General features: G+C 39.6%; 1 protein-coding gene across 6 annotated transcripts in view; it reads right to left on the bottom strand.

The window, feature by feature from the left end:
• The window catches only part of st18 (ST18 C2H2C-type zinc finger transcription factor), a 39,818-nt gene that overhangs the window by 7,173 nt on the left and 13,159 nt on the right, over positions 1 to 19,486 (bottom strand). For all 6 annotated transcript variants that reach the window (XM_086271419.1, XM_086271420.1, XM_086271421.1 and 3 more), the window contains 10 exons: positions 13,279 to 13,394; positions 10,209 to 10,260; positions 9,325 to 9,355; positions 8,959 to 9,146; positions 4,427 to 5,137; positions 3,657 to 3,791; positions 2,660 to 2,750; positions 2,472 to 2,564; positions 1,731 to 1,939; positions 1,246 to 1,445 (listed from right to left, as the gene is read on the bottom strand). In XM_086271419.1, coding sequence (XP_086127545.1) covers positions 1,246 to 1,445; positions 1,731 to 1,939; positions 2,472 to 2,564; positions 2,660 to 2,750; positions 3,657 to 3,791; positions 4,427 to 5,137; positions 8,959 to 9,146; positions 9,325 to 9,355; positions 10,209 to 10,260; positions 13,279 to 13,394 — 1,826 coding nt within the window. The remainder of the gene's footprint in view (positions 1 to 1,245; positions 1,446 to 1,730; positions 1,940 to 2,471; positions 2,565 to 2,659; positions 2,751 to 3,656; positions 3,792 to 4,426; positions 5,138 to 8,958; positions 9,147 to 9,324; positions 9,356 to 10,208; positions 10,261 to 13,278; positions 13,395 to 19,486) is intronic.

The following is a 19,486-nucleotide window of genomic DNA, read 5'->3' as shown; positions in this document are numbered from 1 at the left end:
CCATATGTTTCATTAGACCCTATACATCATTATTTTTTGTAACAAAGAGAAGTGTGTGTGTGTGAGATCTTTCAAATTAATTAAAGGGGATAATTTTCATGAACACTGGATGAGGCCGTCCAGTTTAATTATCCAGCCATTTGATGGTGTGTGTACCTAATCAAAATAACATCACTGTAAAACTAAAGGATGCGCAGACTTTTTGTGATTTATTTTCCCTCTAACGTCAGCTGGAGCTAAAAACAAAGACTCTAAATCTATATGTGTTTTTTTCCATATAACTGACATGTAAATACGGCCTTTAAACGTGCAAAATTATTCCGTTTTCAGCGAGCGTTTTTCTGCATTTGATATTTCAAAGCGTATAAGTTAAAGCACCAGACGACATATCACACTCTAAATATGGCCCCCTTTTTTTCAGACTTGAAAGCTGTTCTTTATTTTGTACGTCTCTCCAAGACAACTAAGCTGTAAACGAGAACAGATGATTAACTTGCTAACACTGTTTTATTCATTCAGTGGGCTGGTACCTGGTACAGGGCCACATTCTCAGCTCAACAAGCTGGGAGACAAGGATCTGTGCTGTGTAGGTGTGGAAACCTTGAATCATCTACAGTACAGTGTGCATGTATGTAACCCACAGAATGCGATCAATATTAATCATGAAGTGACTTGGAAAAAAAGTTGACTACAATGCCATATTACAGATAATGACAGCAGAAGAGATTTTGGATCTATGCTCTTCTCCAAAAAGAGTTTGGATTTTGTGTGAATTAAACTTTTGCTATGTTAACTCCTTTATCTGATGGGCTTAATCCACTCAAATGCTTTTAAAGACTATCTGGTGTAGACACACAGCCTATGCTGGATCATATAACTAAGCAAAATATCCTCTGCCATCTGCAGCGGGCAAGATGCATTCTCAGACAACAGTTCAAGGTTTTTACATGCCAGCTGATGTCGAAACAAAATACAATACCACATGTTTTATTAAAAAAAAAGGCGAGTAGTTGTAATTGAGAAAGAAGGCTGATTGTACTTCTTCTTTTGATGTGATTACACAAATTTTCATTTGTGTACATTAAAGCTTTATAGAGTGGAAACCTCCTTGTTTTTGTGCCACCAGAGTGCCAGGCTCTCTTTGCCAAATCCAGTCTTTTGATGTCTTCCCTTTTTATACACAAATCAGAGTTCCTTTAAAAATGACCACATTAAATACCTTTCCAAGTGGTCTAATTTGATTACCTTTGTGGAGGTTGCCAAGGGCCGGTCGGCGACAGCCTCCATGTTCTTCCGGTAGCGGGTGGAGAGGTTAAGGATGGCGGCTGTCGCTGCTGCGGCTTGGAGACCGTCTTCTTTTTTGAATTGACTCGGCGGGCTGTGTTGACCAGAGGTGGGCAGGCGGCCACCTGGAGCACCAAGGAAGCCAGGATACTGCTGAGGGGCTAAAAGACAAATAATTAGCAAATCATTTAGATATTGAGACACCAGGTGTTCAACCCAAACTTAAAAGTACCCAGAAAAAAGAGGAGATTTTTTGTTGTTGTTTTAGCATCAATCACAGATATTTAAATAAAGGGCAGTCTTTGCAAATATATACAATGTAGATCTGTGTCGTTTGTAGATAGAGGTTGTAATTAGTGGCTAAAAAAAAGCATCCACATTTATCCAACATCCTTATTTACAAGTGTTTTTTTGTTTGTTTTTTTCAAAAAATGTGTGAAACTTACAATCAGGGTAATGCATCATTTCTGGGTCCTGGTTGGTCCCCATCAGAGGCTGCTTGCCGAAGACTTGTGCATCAAAGCTGGCGTAATCAAAGCGAATTCTGCTGTACTTGTCCATGTCTTTTGTGAGGCTAGTTTGTAAGGCTGCTACCGGGTGAGAGAGCCTATAGTTCAGCTGGTTCATCTCGAATTTCTTTATTAGGCCGAGGGCTCTACGAGGAGGAAAACAGATGACAATAAAATGCTTTACCATGGTAAAGAATCGCCTAGGAACTTGTGAGAAAGGTGCTTAGAAAGTTAATATAAAGCAGTAAAGAGCAGACATTGTTTTTAACCATTGAGGGATGCCAGTGCTTTTGTACACTCAGAGTCTGGGATCTGATGTGTGTTGTAGATCCACAGCCAGGTTGCCAGACTAATTAATATAGTAGGAGTGGGCATCCTGCCCATGATATATCCACAGGGAACAAAGAGTTCTGCTCTTTTATCATCTCTAATAGAGAGGAACTCACAGGGACCAGCAACCATTGCTTATGTCTGCTTGGAAAGCTCAAAATAGGCATGTTCTGCTGGGATTGCTGAATAAAAATATTCTACACCGCCCTTAACAGTAATAGTGTTTATCACTTTTTTGCATAACCTCAGTTATGTCTGTAGAACTTCAGTCCACTACAGAGCTCGCTGTAATTATTTTCCTGCATGTGACCACACTGAGAGCACTGAAAACGTCATGTGGCATAATACCTCGGTGAGCGGTCAGGTGTTTGTCTGCATTTCAGGCTCTCATCCTGAGGTTTGGAGACTTTCACTGCAGCAGCGATGGGGCAGCCTGAGAGACTGGTTGGGGAGGAAATCAAACACATTAGCCTAATACTGTAACTCATGTATAAACAGGGTGCAGAGTTTCTAATGGATTTCTCCTGTGGATGTACCTCCGGTGGGTGCTACGGTTGCTGTTGACATGGCCTCTTCCTGTGCACCCAGGCGTAGGACATTTGAGGACGTTCTCGTGCATCGCCAGGACTGAGGGGATGACAAAGAACAGACAGACATGACATAAGCGCAGATAAGCAAAGATAAACATTTCTAAATTAGCAACATGCGAGACATAATCAAGCTTAAAGATTAGGATGGTAAACACACAACGTATATATATGCCGAGCATTTTGGAAATAAAACAAATACATTTTCCTGCATTAAGTGAAGATTTATATAACCGGCACATTAGAGCCTACACAGCAAAGATCCTACAGAGACAGAAGAAGAAGAAAAAACACACACGCACACACAAACGGCTTTTCTCATTGTGAGGAATGCTGTAATGTGGCTGAAATGTAAATAGCTTAGTGCAAAGAGAGAGCGTAACAAGACAGCTGATTATATTCTTCAAAACAAACACGTCGTTAAAGGTCCGCTCTGTATCCTTAGAAACTTCTTTTCTGTACATATCCTCCAATTAGTTTGTTGGAGTTGTCTATTTATTTTTGAATACTGCGTTAGCTAGCCCTTTGATTTGCAAATACGGCCTCCAGTCTAAGAGCATGTGCTTTTTTGAAAAAGTTAATTACTTTTTCTGTTCCTTTTGTAACATTACTGTTTAATGTTGAATGTTTGTTGAGTTACATTGAAATGACTTAACAATCGCCAATGCGGGGGAAAAAAAAAAAAAAGAATTCAATATTCACACATTACAACACATTACAAGAAAAAGAGGGAGGGGGAGAGAGAAAATCCTTTAAGTTTATTTGAAAAGTTTTGTGCACGTCTTTGAATTCAGCTAAATGTATAAGCAGGCCTTTCTTGTTTTGGGCTCGTGCTAAGAGGATTTCAATTACCGTCGGCTGATTGTAAAATGTAAAACTGGTCGTTTTTGTGAGTGTAAACCATCCATTACACTGTTTGCACACACAGAACCGCTTAGTGACTTACTCTCTGGGGGGACTCGGACTTTATGAGGACACCCAGACAGACTCCTGTGATGAGGGTACAGGCCGGTGGCGTGACCAGTGCCATCACAGCCAGGAGTTGGACACTTTATATCCTTTTTATCTGCCCGTGGAGAATCTGTAGAGTCAATAAAGAAAGATTTTACAACTAAAATCTACTAAAGAAATATGAGTGTCATATTATATTGTATATATTGTTCTGAATGCATATTACACAAAGGTAAAGGTAAAGAAACTGAAATATCATGCAAAGTCAGCCTCTCTTTTTTTCACAATACCATCTATTAATCTGTCATTTTAGTTATGGCTGCAGTTTAACGGAGAGCATTCACTTCTTAATGCCCACCCATCGAAAGATTACATCTAGGATTACACATTTAGCTGCAGTCATTTGAAGAATCAGAGGGAAACATGAGAGGTACTTTAGGAGGATTTAAGACTTATGGTCATGGTTAAATATCCAGTTGATTCCTATCAAAATCCAATATTCTGAGTAGACGCAATTCCATCAGAAAATTTTGTTCTTTTTTTATTTTAGACTGTTTATTTATTATTTCACTTGTTGCCAAAATGTTTTTAGTCTTTAAGAGGATTTCCTCCCTCTGATTACCCCACCCCCCTAAAAGAAAATGCTTCTTTTATTCCTTTTAATGTTTTCTGAGCGCCCAATCATCCAAATCACAAGTGGTCCATCTGATTTAAACTGGATGAAACTGGATTTTTCTTTAGATCAACCTTTTTATTTCTTATTACCTTTTCCTCCATGATAGGTGAGTCTGCCGTCCATCTCCATCATTCTGTGGTGCCTCCTCTCGGTGGTCATCTGCTCCATGAGGAACCGGTCCATCTCTCTGTAGGCATGGTGCAGGACCTGCCTTTGCTCTGTCTGCAGAGCTATGGCCTGCTCCAGCAGGCTCAGGTTTACCCTCCCTCGGCTCATTTCAAGGCCTCTCTCGTGGAGGCCCAGAGCCCAGGCGTCTAGCCGAGGCGGCCTATCTGCCTCTGCTTCCCCTTCACTGTCCGCCTCCGTGGGGAGCAGCCTGTATCGTAAAGCTTCAGCCTGAAAAATGTTCGCTCTGCCCAGTGGACCACCTAATTCTAAGTGAGGCTCTTCTTTCACGTGCCCATTCCTGCCTGTAACATCTTCAGAGAGTCTGGAAGGACTGCAGTCTGAGCTGTTCACCTTGGCAGACAGAGCCAGAGGCTCCCACTCGGCTTCCCTCATGTCTCCATATTGACTCTGTGGCGAGGACGTACTGCTCATCCTGTCGTGACTTTGGTCTTCTTCATTATTAAGAAACTCCTCGTCATCTTCATCCATCAGAGGTTCAGATGTGTCCGGCTCACACTGTGGCGAGCCAACAGACGTAACTTCAGACCAGCCAAGGGAACTGCTGGACTTTGCTGCCACATCATGGCAGCCATTTTTGTTAGTCACTCCATTGACTGTGTTTAAGTTTCCATCTAAAACAATAAGACAACACTGATTATTCTACACGTTCAAGTCTTTGCATGCTGAACTTGCTCATTTGTGACCCTTTAGTCACATAGCATGATAAGAATTGTGCGCCCATGGTAATCTTCTGTAAATCCTTTTAAGGTTTTAGATTTTGTGTTACTTTTCTATGAAAAATATCTTGCGAAAAACATGTTTTTATAACCATTTATGGGATTTAAAAGAGTACATGATGCACTGGAAAGATAATCACAAGGTTGTCAGATTTCCAAGCAATTCCTCAAGCATATTTTAGATAACATACATAAACCTTCATTCTGCTAGTTCAACATGAAACCCAGACATGAGGAAGACAATTGTTTTTTCACTTTGTTGTTGTTTCCAATTGGAGCAACAACCCAATATAGATTTAGGACAAGATTATGAAAGGATTTACACAGTGTTGGGTGGAAAACATCAGTTTATAATTAGTTATGTGTATTTTAAAGTGCGAGCCAAGCAGCAACATGTTGTCATCCGAAAAACCGATTTGAAAAACATAATGTACATCTTGTTTCGAGGGATAAGAGCAAGAAAAGTGAAGAGGATTCCTGCAAACAGAGAATAGAGAAAATAGATAAAAGAGACAAATCTCTGTAAGATGGTGCTGTGTGTGTGGCAGAACCTGATTTAGGAAAAGCCAGCCATACACCGCACTCACAAAACTGATGATAATATTTGTTGGGTACAAACGGGAGCCCGCTTTGCCCACAAAAATGAGAGACTTAGTGAACTTGACCCAAACTTGCTGAAAATATGAAATCTTTGGCTTAATTTGATTAGATTAAAAAAAAAGAGCCATTACAGCACTTTAAAAAATAATAATTTTCAGGGCATTTACATGGAAAATTAATGGTTGTCAAAGTGTCAAAAGCTGAACTGAAAATAAAAAAATTATCAAGCTTTTACAAGTAAATTTGACTGAAACTGTTAAATTAAAACAGGTGTTTGTGAAATATTGAAATTACATGTCCAATGTGTGATTGTGTACTGTATGCGGAGCACAGAATAGCTGCTGATACGAGCCTTTCCTATGTTCTACATGCTATTTGCTGCCTGAATTTGTGCATGTAATATAATGAGCTTATTAAGATCTTTATTTTTTTTTTTTTTGCCTCGACATATTTGCTGCTTACTGGGAAGCTGAACCACATATAATATTATTTGAGATTAAAATCAAAGGCGGGATACTGCAGTAGGAGGTAGATTCATTACGAAAAAGTTTTAACGAATAAAAGCTCTTCAACAAATTCAGATTTTTATTAAATCAAGCAAATTACTCAGTGTTTAGCTTTTGGCATTCTGTATCCTATGTGGGTGTTAAAGAAACCACATATAATGTTTCAAGTGCAGATGAATAAAATATGCACGCATGTCTTCTTATATATAATCTCTTTTTTCCGGCTTATTTTGCTGAGTGCTCTAAATAATTCAATTTGCACCGACCTTTGGCCTGCCATCTTTTTGAATAAATCCAAAAATCCCAGTCATACGCACAGAAAGCCACAAGATTGTGTGAAACCTTATGCACTGAAAGTCTGATCAGTGGAACAGACAAAGAGGGTTAGGGTTATCCCTCAAAATGCATCTGAGACAACGTTTTATTAACGCCACTGATCATATTAAGTCATGGTCAGTGATTAACAATGGAAAGCTATCATCTGGATTGATTCAACAAAATCTCTCTTGATCCTCGAAAATCATACAAACTTATGCGCTATTAAAGCTCTTTGGACTGTGAGGGGTTTTACTTTCAGTAGGCTGCACGGGAAGTCTATATCCTCTTAAGTAGCCACACATTAGAGGCCAAACCAAAAAGTAGGATTCAATAGATTGAGAAGATAGATAGAGATGGATTGTGAGAATCAGATCACACAGTGCAGAGGACGGTACAGATACAGGCATTATCAGACAGCTGCGACTCATTAATGGGAGCGACACAAAAACCTAATCCTTGCCAAAACAGCTTTAAAAAACGACAGAAATTATGTGGCACTAATGAAAAAAAAAAGCTAAATATACGATTTCCTGCATTGTTAAGTGCACATGTCTGGTTTGACATGTCTGTGCTTTTACATGCATTTTTGCTCAGGCGACATTACGGTGTGTTACTATCTGTTCCCTGCTGTGAAAAATATTTCGAAAGAGGCATCTAAAGACAAACCCTGTTGAATGAAAAATTAAAGCCAGTTACACATATTTACATTTATGAGGCAAGCAACAAGGGTTTTGTTTTTCATCCAGATGGACTCCCAGGCCTGACACAGCCGCATACAGTCAGACAAGCACACAGACATCCACACACACAAACACACGTATATATATGCACACACACACACATACACAGCAGTGCAATGAAAAAAGGAAAGACACGGAGGAAAAAAACTTGGATCCCTCCGGTGGTTTGTGTGTTGGAACAGGTGAACAGTTTGTACTCCAGAATAGCCATTACCAGCACTCTGCAGCAGGGCTGCAGTTGGCTGGAGTTGAACACAGTGTGGCTCAACCAAACGAGAGGCTTATTTTTCTCCCTTTTTGTTAAAATGCAGATATGACCAGCTCCCTTCTGCAAAAATTCTTACTGCCTCCAGTCCACTTTTCCAATTTTTGTTTTTACCACAGGAAAATAGCCCCCACATCTGACAATCACAGCAAAATATGTTCTGAATATGTTTATCAATATTCGTGTTCTTTTGACACATTCAGATTTTTTTTAGTTTTTAAAAAAATTCTGGCTTGATTTTGTTTTGTTTTAGTGAATATCAGGTTCAAATAAGGGGGAAAAAATATATAAAGCAGTCAATCAATGATAAATAGAAAAAGTATCTGGAATACACAACAACAAAAGGAAACACTGGTGATGCACAGTGAATAACTTAGATAATTGTAATGTAATATGAACCCAGGAAACAAATAAATTCCATTTCCAATGAATCCACACAATTTAGTGAGCTACTCTCCTGGTCCATTTAACTACACACATGTGTACTATAATGAGCTGTAGACATTATGCCTAATTATGTATTAGACTGTGTTAGAGGGCCTAACAAAAGCTTTTGAAAGGGACAATTACGTTTGTTGCTTAGTTACATCGTTAAAAATATACCAAATCAGTGCAGATTATAGTGGGCGAGAATGCACATGTACACCACGAGCATTGTTGCCAAAATGCACAAAATTCAATTTATTAGGAAAAAAGAAAACATTTTTGCTTGTGAGAAGGACGGCGGCATAAGTGAAAATCAACAATTTTTAACTGCTGCAGATGAAGTGTCCCTGCGGGTAAGTAAAAAAAAAAAAACAAGAAAAAGAAATAAAACAAAAAAAAAGAGAGTAAAACAGCGGAACGCCAGCCAAGCAGCGGTGACAGCTCATCTGTTTTTCACAAAAGGCAACTTCAATAAAAATTTTGTAGAAAAGAATGGAGGAAGTTTAATTTAAATCAAAGTGAACTGGTGCACGCCTCCATTCAGTTTCTCATTCTATGGATTCAATTGATTTGGACTGGCTATTGAAAAAGGACAGATGAGGGGTCTGAAATTTGGCCTCATCAAAAGAGGGTAAAGCCACGCCAAAAATATCATGGCAGATCAGCTGTCAAAACTTCAATTTGTGGATGTGAGACACAACTAATGTGGACCCAGCAGTGTAGTCTTTCACTTCCACTGCACAATGACTGCGGCTGCTGGCTGATGGTAGAGGGAGGGAAATATGAATGCAACAGATGGGATTTTAAAATTCAGCGTCAATTGTTCATCAAAACAGACAAAACAACAGGACATCTGTTTACCTGCTGGAGTGTCAATGTTCCTCAGCTCTTCTTTGTCCTGTGGCGGTGCCAGGTCCTCACTCTCCTCTTCACATGCCTCGCTGGGGCTGTAGTGGCGGGGCTTCATCAGCAGGGACTTTCTCTTGTTGATGGGGGCACCCTGCACCCCTTCCTGAGCACTCCTCTTCCTCGCCATGGACCCATATGGGCTGGAGGGGAACAAGGGAATAGAGGAAAAACCCAGCAGGGTCAGCGGAGGCCTCAGTTGGCCTATTTTAAACTTCAGACTACAGGTTTTTTTTAGCAATCACATCTAAGATTTGGGAAGAACGTGATTCCTTTCTGGCTTAAAGGCGAAAATGTGCGCGCACTTCATAAAATGCTTACCTGTGAGTCTCAGTGATGGAGTCAGCCAGCCCTGTGAAAAATAAAGGCCAAGAAATAACAGATAAAAAAAAGTTGTGTTTACATTTCCACTGCAGCAGCACAGCATCTGTCAACATGTTTTTCATCTAAGGGTTTAAGGCAACTGACTACTTTTGGGCTATTAGTCACGAAATTTTACAACATACTGTAAATATTTGTTTTGTAGATAATGTTTTAGGGGTGATACCACATGGGCTACCCGCGCTTTATCCAAGCTTTTAGCATAGATTTTTTACTCCCTTTTACAATGCCATCAGGTATAATCAGCATAAGGATGTAGAAGTGGTCTCTTCATTGATCTGAAAAGCTTTTCATTCAGTCTGCTCATTCTCTGGGAAACCAACAGTAGCTCATCTTTTGACAGTGTTGACAACATGATCTAAAAGGGTAAATCAATTTTCCCAGAGGCCTGCATAAATCTCATTCACAAGTTCTACCCCTACTCCCATGAAGCACGACCAATAATAACACTTTTCATGAATTTTCCCAGTTGTAGTAATAGCTCCAGCGTGAGCAGGAAGGCCTCAGAGGCCCTGAACACTTGCATAATGACATATCCAGTCTAGAGGTTTTCAATCACACAATATATACACACTCCTTAACTAATTTGAGCCAGTGTTCCAATTTAATGAAGTTATTCCCCTCTGAATAATGAAATGGCGGTGCAGTGCTCTTCAGACCGGTAAGATAATACATAAAATTGACAGTTATAAAGTTGGATTGTTGAACTGATACCCCTAGCCCATGGTGATAAGTGGAATGCGTGTGTGTGTGTGCGTGCATATCTGTGTATGTGTGTGTGTGCACATATTTAAAAGCAAACTAAACCTGAAAGCTGCACTCACCTGTGTTACTGTCACATGTTTTCAAGGTTTGCTCCTCACCTTCAGAATCCATCTGCAATAAACCATTAAATGTACAGATGAGCAACTAAAAGAGCCTTTTTAATCCATTTAATGTGTATTAATTAAATTCTCTTAAATTACAAAAGGCTTAAATACTTAATAGATTAATGTGCTTTTTTTTTTTTTTGCCTTGTTTGGCAGGTAAGCAGGGTAACCAGAGCCACTGAGCCTCAAAATCTTTTTTTTTTTTTTTGCGGGGGGGCAACATCACAAAGAGCTCTAAAAACACCAGTAATATGCAAACACATAAAGTATAATGCCAGGAAAAAAAGTTTCAAAGGTGAGTAAAAATGTAATGACACTAAATAATGACATTAAAGTACGGACAGCACCTCAGAGAGTGTGTTTAGACAAAAATAGTTGCTAAAATCCATCCACTCTCGCTGGCTGTTGCTTGTGGGTCCCAAATAAAACCTATTAAACATAATTATTCCAGGCTGATGGTGGCGTATAGTGGTCACAGGCCAGTGAAATCTGTGAGTCATAGGATATGCTGTTACTTTTCCCTGGTAATGGGAAACATGACTCCTCTCTCTCGTTTGCTGTTGTGATTGAAGGCACTGACCTGTCATACATTTATAATAGGGGAGCAGGTGTGGCAGTGATGGACCTTAATTTCCTTTAATAAACCTTTTATGTGCCACACTCTTAATGCCACGCCGGGCCCTCAGAGGTCCTGCTCATAATAGGTTCATTACTTTTGATTACTAGAGCCTATTGAGACAAACAACTCCCAAACACTATAGATTACATTCTGTAAAAATGAATGTACCTCATTAGTTTGTAACACTTTTCCACACAGACATGCTTTAACATTTTGTATAAATGTGTTGCTCTGAAGGCAAAATGTTGGTCTTGCATCATGCAACCTGAGATTATAACATGGACATTAATCAAAGTTCAAATGATGTTATCAGTGCACTGAAATATCACAGCTGACTCATAATGTTACCAGGGTGTTTTTCCCCCCCTTTCTTTATGTGACATTTTAGATGTGCCTATCTTATGTAAATATTTACATAACTTTCTTATATTATTTTATAGTATCTACATTTTCTCTGATCAGTCAAGAGTATTGTGTGTTATGTACGTGAAGTAAGCAAGCTTCATGACATTAATGATTATATTAATAGGAATAATAAGAATAATAGATGGTAAGTATTGTGAGCCTAACCAGTAAAAACTATTTTGATATAAATAGTTTTAGTGGCTGTTTTGTATATTTAACTAGAGCTTCTTTTTCAATCAATCAGTTTCACGTATAGAAGTCTGAGTCTGTTTGTGAGCGCTGCTCCGAAATGGAGACACACAGGCATTTCTGACGCACTGTTAGCAGTCGTCGTGACACAGTACAGTTTGTATCAAATCCATATAACAAGGAGTGACACGTAACAATAAAACAAGGAAGGCCTTGTTAGGTATCTGTGGTTTCCTAACAGGTATTCCTGGCATGGCAACAACATGGGTAAACATGTGATGTGGAGTGTTTACAAAAGCAGAACAAATAGATACAATCAGGGTCAAATGGGAGCTTTTATTGACATCCCCTAAACAATCTGGCTAAAATCATTATGTAAGTTACCTTTTCATTTTTTTTCTCCTATGACAGTTCTTCTCGTTAGTGGATTATACATTTTACAGGGTGACTTGTGATGGTGTACAGGGTAATAATAATAATCTATATCAAACCTCCACATATGGCATTTATAAACAACATTTTGCACATTTATGTAATTTATCATTTATATTTGTCAGGAAGTACAGCCCCAAACCCTCTACACTCACAAAGACAGGCAGGTGTAATAATGTCTTGTCTGTACTGAGAGGAAAAGTCACAATTGTTCACAAACATCTTATGTTAGCAAACATAGACTGTCCTTAAAAATGTTAAAGGGACAGGTTAATATAAAATTTTACCGCTGGAATTTAAAATATGCATATTTTTACTGTATAATATTCTAATTCTAACATATTAACCACCGTAATTATCTGCTAAAAATCAAATTAATTGGTCAGTGATATTCAGTCGAACCAAGTTAAATAAATATAATTTGTTTAAGTTATTCTGCTGATCTTAAATTCATGAAAAAATCCACTTTGTAAAAATTGTAAAGTAGGTGGTGAGACTTTTTTTTCAGATTTTCAAGGTGTGCAAGTCAGAAAAAGTTTAGATCACTGATCTAAATCTAAAAATAAAAATCTATAAAGAAAGATAAATATATAGAGAGTTATATCACACACACACGCACGCACGCACGCACGCACGCACACACACACACACACACACACACACTCACACACACGCACACACACACACACACACACACACACACACACATATATATATTTTTTCTTTCTTTTTTTAATTTCTTCCAACTGTGCACACAATATAGAGGAATAAATGGGATTGCTGTAAATGCACTCAGATTAGAACAGAATATAGGAAAGAATAACGACAACAGTAAATTTTAAAGCTTAATAAGCTTTTACTGTATTTATATTTTGTCTATATGAAGTCACTGATTTATCTTTACTGATATATTTGTGAGTTCCACACCTACACACTAAAAAGCAGCACAAAAAGGAAAAGAGCAAGTGATCAACATTTTGCATACTTTAATGTTGGTGAAACACTAGTGTGTCTTTAAAGTCCTTGCACTGAAATAGTGCTGAGTAAATCTCTCTCTAAACTTTCTACTAGGCTACAAATCCAGTTGAGACAACCTGACATATAAAAGGCAATCATCACTTAACAAAAAGCGGATTCAGCAATAGCCTGTAAAGAGTATAGTATCTGCCAGCCACCCACAGCCCTGCATAAGTAAAAACCAATCTCACTTTATGATCACTGTGGTCAAAGGGGCAGTGGCACTCCACCACTTAGCATGCTACTTATCCAAAACACTGTTACACAAGCATTTATCCCTTTCTGTCCCTAACAAAACTTATTTTTTACTTTGTGTTTACACTCTAGGCTCTGTCTGTGCCACGTCTGTGACAGATTATTTACCTTTGATTGTAGTTTCCCAAGCACTCTGTAGACTAAGATGCCAGATCCACACTGTTCACCCTGGTCGATGATTTCACGCTTGTTATCTTTCAGGAAATGATCATGTAATTCATTATCTATGAAGAAAAAATAAAGACATAAGTACAAGTTTAAAATCTTACCCCACAATCTGTAACTTTTTCACATATCCCAAAACCAACTTTTGGAGGGTTTGTATTCATAAATTTTTAAATTGTTGTGTGAACATGAACATGTATTCAGAAAACAGGTGGAAAGAGCATATTAACATCTCACATGGAATAAGGAACACGATGCAAATTGATTGCTTGACAGGGATCAAATTGCTTGCTTCTAATTAATACAAAACATCCAAGAGGGAAAACAAGGATGAACACAATGAGTACATTAAGCCTCTTCACTTCACAGATCTTATTATGGAATTATTTATTTCTGTTAGCTTTGAAAAAAAGAAAAAAACATCTTCTTAATTATAGCTCACAGAGCGTTTCCCCGGAAAAACAAAACTGGGGGGAAAAGTAGGGGGGTGGGGGTTATTCACTCAGTTTCATTAGCATATGAAAAAGACTCACTACTATTCGGGCTTGTTCGTCATCTGCTGAATCATATTTATGCCCCCCGCACACACACACACACACACACACACACACACACACACACACACACACACACACACACACACACCCCAAGTCCAACATAAATAATGCTTCTCAGAGGATGGTTTCCCTGCGTCTAGGGCAGATTTCTCAGGGGGAAAGGAGGCAGCCTGATGCTGAGGGTCCATGAGATTTTCTATGTGTTAATCTGGCTGCTAGCTGTCCTTGAGCCCAGCCCATTCCCCCCTAACCCCATCTGCTAGCATTCCCACCACAGAGGAGAGAATGGGCTGCGACTGGGGATAGAAAAAGAGAGAGACCTTCCCAGTCCAGCAATCATGAATAACCATTGCCTCGCACCATTATCAGAGAGGCTGGATCCAAGCTGAGATGGTGGAGAGCAAATGTCTGTAAAACACCCCAACGCTCCTGACGTTACTCAAACCGCACTCTCGCATTTTGTTGTAAGTGATGCTATTATTATTATTTTCAAATAATGCCTTATTAATACTGTGCAGCTGCTGTGGATATTCATCACTGACCTTGAGTCTTTGTGTCCCCTTGTTCCCAGCTTATCCGTGCACTTGGGACGCTCTCGTGTAATTAACGCAGACATTATTGTGATGGAGTAAAAAAAAAAAAAAAAAACTCTGAGCAGATACCTCATCTTGAAACCAATAAAGCGGGCCAGAGTAGCAAAGTAAGATTCTGGAGACCATAAAATTAATTACATTATTTACATTTCCTTTAGATAGGGGGGTACAGGCGAGATGATAGAGGCAAATGAGATTACACAAAATAAGATTTCAAAATGTCAGTGCTGCACACTCAACCAACCAACCAACTGTTATGATTAGATTACTCTTTTAATATAATTACTGTCTAAGGCTGTGCGTGTGTGGAAACAATGCATACATAAAACACAGGAGCAGCGTCTTAACTGATTCCCATCCTTTTCTCCGCGAGTCTTTTTCTCTTAACCTTTCTTCAACAGTATCATTTTGAATTATAGGGAACGGATGGGTGCTCTGTGCAAGGTCACTGTCTGGTGTGTACTCCCCCCCCCCTCCTCCCATCGCTCCCTGTTTTTGTTTCCTCTTCCAGAAGCACACTGAGTGAAGGGTTAAAACTGGAATGGATTTAATTATGGAATGAATGGAATTATAATGCGCCTGCAGCAAGTTTTCCTCCTTATTTATTAAAGCAGCTGATGGGCCAGGTTTGATGAGCCACTTCTGGCATAATTGAGTCATCACACAAAGAGGGTTCCTCGCATTCAGAGTGGTTTTATCAGCAGCAAACAGACCTGATTACTGGCAATTACACTCTGATCTAGGGGAAGGAGAAAAAAAGGGTAAATGTGCAGGGTAACTTCTGTGTTTATAGTTTACCCCGGGAATAATTTTCACATTAATTTTACATGCTAAGTGTTTTCTGTTTGTGTATAATAAAGAGTGAACGGCAGGCGATAGCACCTTTTACTTTCATATTTTCTTGTAATGAATTTCTGCGAGGAAATTGTGAACTGATCTCAGTTCATACTGACCCTATAGGAGGTTTGAGAACCAGCCAGACATACAGCCTGCCTAGCTGAAGCTAAAGGGTGAGCTACCTGCTTGGAAAGTGATCCCATCATCTCTGTAGAAGCAGGTAAAACTGTATGCACAGCTAAAATGACAGATTTTGTTGTTGTTGTTTTTTAATTATGTCAGATGGAAAATGGATAAACTTCTGTTCAAAGCGACTTTTTATGTCTTTTTGAGAGATTTCCATGAACACAAGAAAAAATATGTAATTTAGAAGGTGAAGTGATCATAATTTTTAGAAGTGCAATTTATAGGTTTGTTTTTTTTTAACATTTCACAATGTGTAATTGTCAGTTACCTTCATAGTAAAATTGACAGTTTATCAACACTTCACGGCGCTGGCAGATTTGCTCTGTTCATAATATTATTACATATTTTCACCTGAATCTAGGGACAAAAGAGGATGAACAGTCTTGCATTTCCCCTTATATTAACAAAAAAATATTTTGCACAACTCTACTTTAAGAGCTCAGAAAAAGAAAAGTATTAGGCTTTTTTACATGTGCAGTATGTATGTGCAAAAAAATACTGTATCTTAAAAAAGAAAGAATCTGCCAGCAATTTATGAGCATTCCTCTGTGTAATGGAGGTTTCTGGATTCATGCAGACACAGTCAAAATCTTGAAGTCAACTGCGATTTCAGATATAACAGCCTCACAGCTACCCTGACGGCCAAGCAAAGTGTTTGTGCCTTTTGCCAAAGAGTACTTTTATAGAGAAGCGTATTGGCATCTTATCACTTCTCCAAGACAGAGATGCTTCAATAAAAGAACACAGCTCACAGAATTCTTAACAGACAATTAGGAGCCTGGCTAGCCACTAACGCTTCAATGATTTGTTATGATGGCATAACTACAGGGGAAACTTGTTATTGGACAGAGTTAGCAAGAGTCCCATAAAAGAGTCAGATGGTGACACCTTTGCCGAGGTGATTTATGAATCTTGTAATCGCTTTCCAAAGTCATCCCAAAGCCTTCCCTCTAAATTGAGTTCATCTGGAGCCGGACCACACAGAAGCACCAAGTCCAGATTGTTTCTTCTGACATCAAAGAGCCAATTTTTGTTTTTGACCAAATTTCTGCTGCTTTTAGTTCCCTCATCGTATGAAAGGCTAGATGATATGCTATTTTATTTGTGAATTTCAATCCAATTACGGACACCAAAATATTGAGACAAATAAAATTAGTATCTCCTTTCACTGCACTATCCATCAATAGGATAATAAATGGAGCGGCAAACAATTCATCCATTGGCAAGTCTCCAGCCTGCCAAACCGCTCTCATGTTAGTTTGAATCTTTGAATTCTGTCATGTACATGGTTTTTCAAACCTGTCTAATTTGGGGACAGGTGTTTGGGGAGAGAGAAGTTCCAGCCCCGGTGTAACAATGAGCAGAGTAATCCTGCTCATTGTTCCTGCCCAAGGAGCCCCTTTCATGAAGGAGGTTGCATGAATGCTACCAGGTGGTCTGCAATTTGGAGAAACGTAGTAACCGTTCCAGCTAATCCCCCGTCACAAAAGGCAGGTCTCCGGCGCTCTGGGCCTCTCCGGGGCAGAGGGAAAAGTTTACCTTGAACACATAGTGTCTGAAAGGAGTCAGGACTCGAGCAGTGATTCCTAATCAGATTGCGCTCAAGTGAACAGCTCGCATGGCAGCTGTAGTTTTCCCAGGGTTAATTACCTTTCACTGCTCTCTCTAAATGAGTCAGCTGTTCCTGTCATTAAACAACTCCACTCTATCTCTGCTCCTCTGTCCTCCTCACACATGTGCACAAGTGCACACGGGTGTGCACGGTCACGCACACACTGACACTGCGCCACACGCACACGGACATGCCCCTTTGTTTTTCTTACCCATTATATTTAGTGCATTGTGTACGGTGATCAAAGAGTGTTAAAACATTATTTAGATATTAAAGTGACTTTGGTCGAACTGCAAGTCAGTCGTGGCCACAGAAATGGAGGTTGCTGTATTTTTATTTATGCTATGGATGTTTATGCAGATAGAAGGCAGTAGTCCCAACACACCTCCCCTACCCTGCTGAGGAAAAATAAGACCAATCTGTCAAGGTCTTATTCTAAACAGACCCTTTAGTATTAATTGAGCACATATAGGAAGCAAACATGGTCACATATGCGCACACACAAACACGAGCATACGTACATACACAGAAACATGCGGATACACATACATGCACACACAGAGACAGAGTCCAGCTCTGTAATAGTTGTGCTGTCATCAATTCTGAACAATCTGTCTACTCACTGGGCTCAGTGGCTCAGGATGTTGGGGGAGTTTTAAGTGATTTTTGCCACTGTATGGTAAAATCCCTCGGCCACCTGGATTACAAACTCTAGTCCTTTAACTCATGCCAGTATAAATCCGTGTTAACTCGGATTTACCTCTGGCATATGAATTCTCAATCTGCGTAAGCTTTGTTTGGAATGAGTCGAACATAAGTATTTCATGCAGTAAGGATGCCCAGTGGTGAATTCCTATTTCTGTGAAACACACACTGGGACACAGTTCAGGACTAAATCAGTCATCAGAACAACTAGAAAAGCCTGAAGCTGTGCTTTAGTACGGTCAAAAGGTGAGACCCGTATGGCCGCTCGCATCCAGGTGGAAGTGTGCAGTGCTGCACTGTGAAATCCACATAACCATGGTGAGAGATATAAACTCAGAGCTGTACACTGTGGTCAAGAGTTTAATCAGATTCCTCACTCCAAGCTTTTGCTTTGCTTATTGTCAGGCAAACATTGTTTGCTCAGTTGTTCAAACACAAGTCCTGGTCTGCTACCAAAGCGATCATGATAAAATAAAATATGGCATGAGCAGCCTGGAGGATCTAAATTAAGTATTATCCAATATCCATACAATCTCTCGCACTCACACACACACACAGACTTCTGGGATAGCAGAGTTAAGCCAGACTATTTTGTACTTAAAAGGTTAGCAGGGCTGTTTTGTGAGTTTGATCCACGCTTGCCAAATCAGCAGATGGTCCATGAATATGATTATATGCATCAATAAAAGGAGTAATCTTTAACAAAATGTAAATTTGACTTAAGTCCAGGGTTTAATATACAAGATGGACTTTCACCCACTTCCCAGCCTGACAGAAGAGCACGATAAGCTAATGCACTTCAAATTTCGTATTACAGCAGCCACTACTGACGCTGCCTGCTACTATTGTGAAGATCAAAATAAGGAGTCGGAGGAAAGGTAAACGATATCTGCACGGCGCTCAGATGTGCGTGTTTGCACTGAAACGTCCGTTCACTTTGAACGAGCTAAGCAGTAAAGCAGTCGATACCAACCGAGCCTCTCTCGTGCTGTCCTGCCTCTTTTTTACGTTAAACACTCAATGCATTTTAGGCAAAACCGAGCAAAACAACAACATTAAGATATCTGACCATCGCAAAAATAAATGAACCATTATATGTATAAACATCTCTGATGACTGAGAACCTTCACAGATATAAACATCTCTATTTTTTCGTGAATAACAACCAAGTCATAGCTCCGATGTAAACTAACATAAAGTTCAAGCAGCCTTGTGGCGAATGGAAAGAGACGAAAAAAAAGTTTGAGCAGGAATTGAGAAGTTAAGAATGATGAAGTGAAATGTGGTGATCTTACTCTGAGCCACATAAAACAGCATCACTGTTATTGACCCGGCCATGAATCTACTTATCTGAGCCCGAGGCTTACACAGCACATCGCATCCTCACACAGCCACAATCACTTGTCTTCTGCATCTAAATGCACTCGTGTTAACATGTCCGACAGGGCAGAATCGCGAGCTCGACTTACCATGCCCCCTTTAGCCTTTGTTTTGCATCTCTCGGGGACATCGGGGAGGTAGACGGAGCAGAAGGATACCGAGGTGGGGTACAGGGTAGTCCAGAGTCTCGCTGCTGAGGAGAGTGTGTTTGGTTGGGGTTTGTGTGTGTGTATGTGTGTGTGTTGTGTGTGCGTGCGTGTGTGCAGGGACACTGTGATATT

This window comes from Aulonocara sp. 'chitande type north' Nkhata Bay, linkage group LG18, assembly GCF_057382095.1.
Source record: "Aulonocara sp. 'chitande type north' Nkhata Bay isolate Kocher_YH1m ecotype deep benthic linkage group LG18, A_spYH_male_GT1.1, whole genome shotgun sequence".
NCBI classification, from domain to species: Eukaryota; Metazoa; Chordata; class Actinopteri; order Cichliformes; family Cichlidae; genus Aulonocara; species Aulonocara sp. 'chitande type north' Nkhata Bay.
Note: the sequence above shows the minus strand (reverse complement) of the source record. Positions and strands in the feature narration are given on the sequence as shown.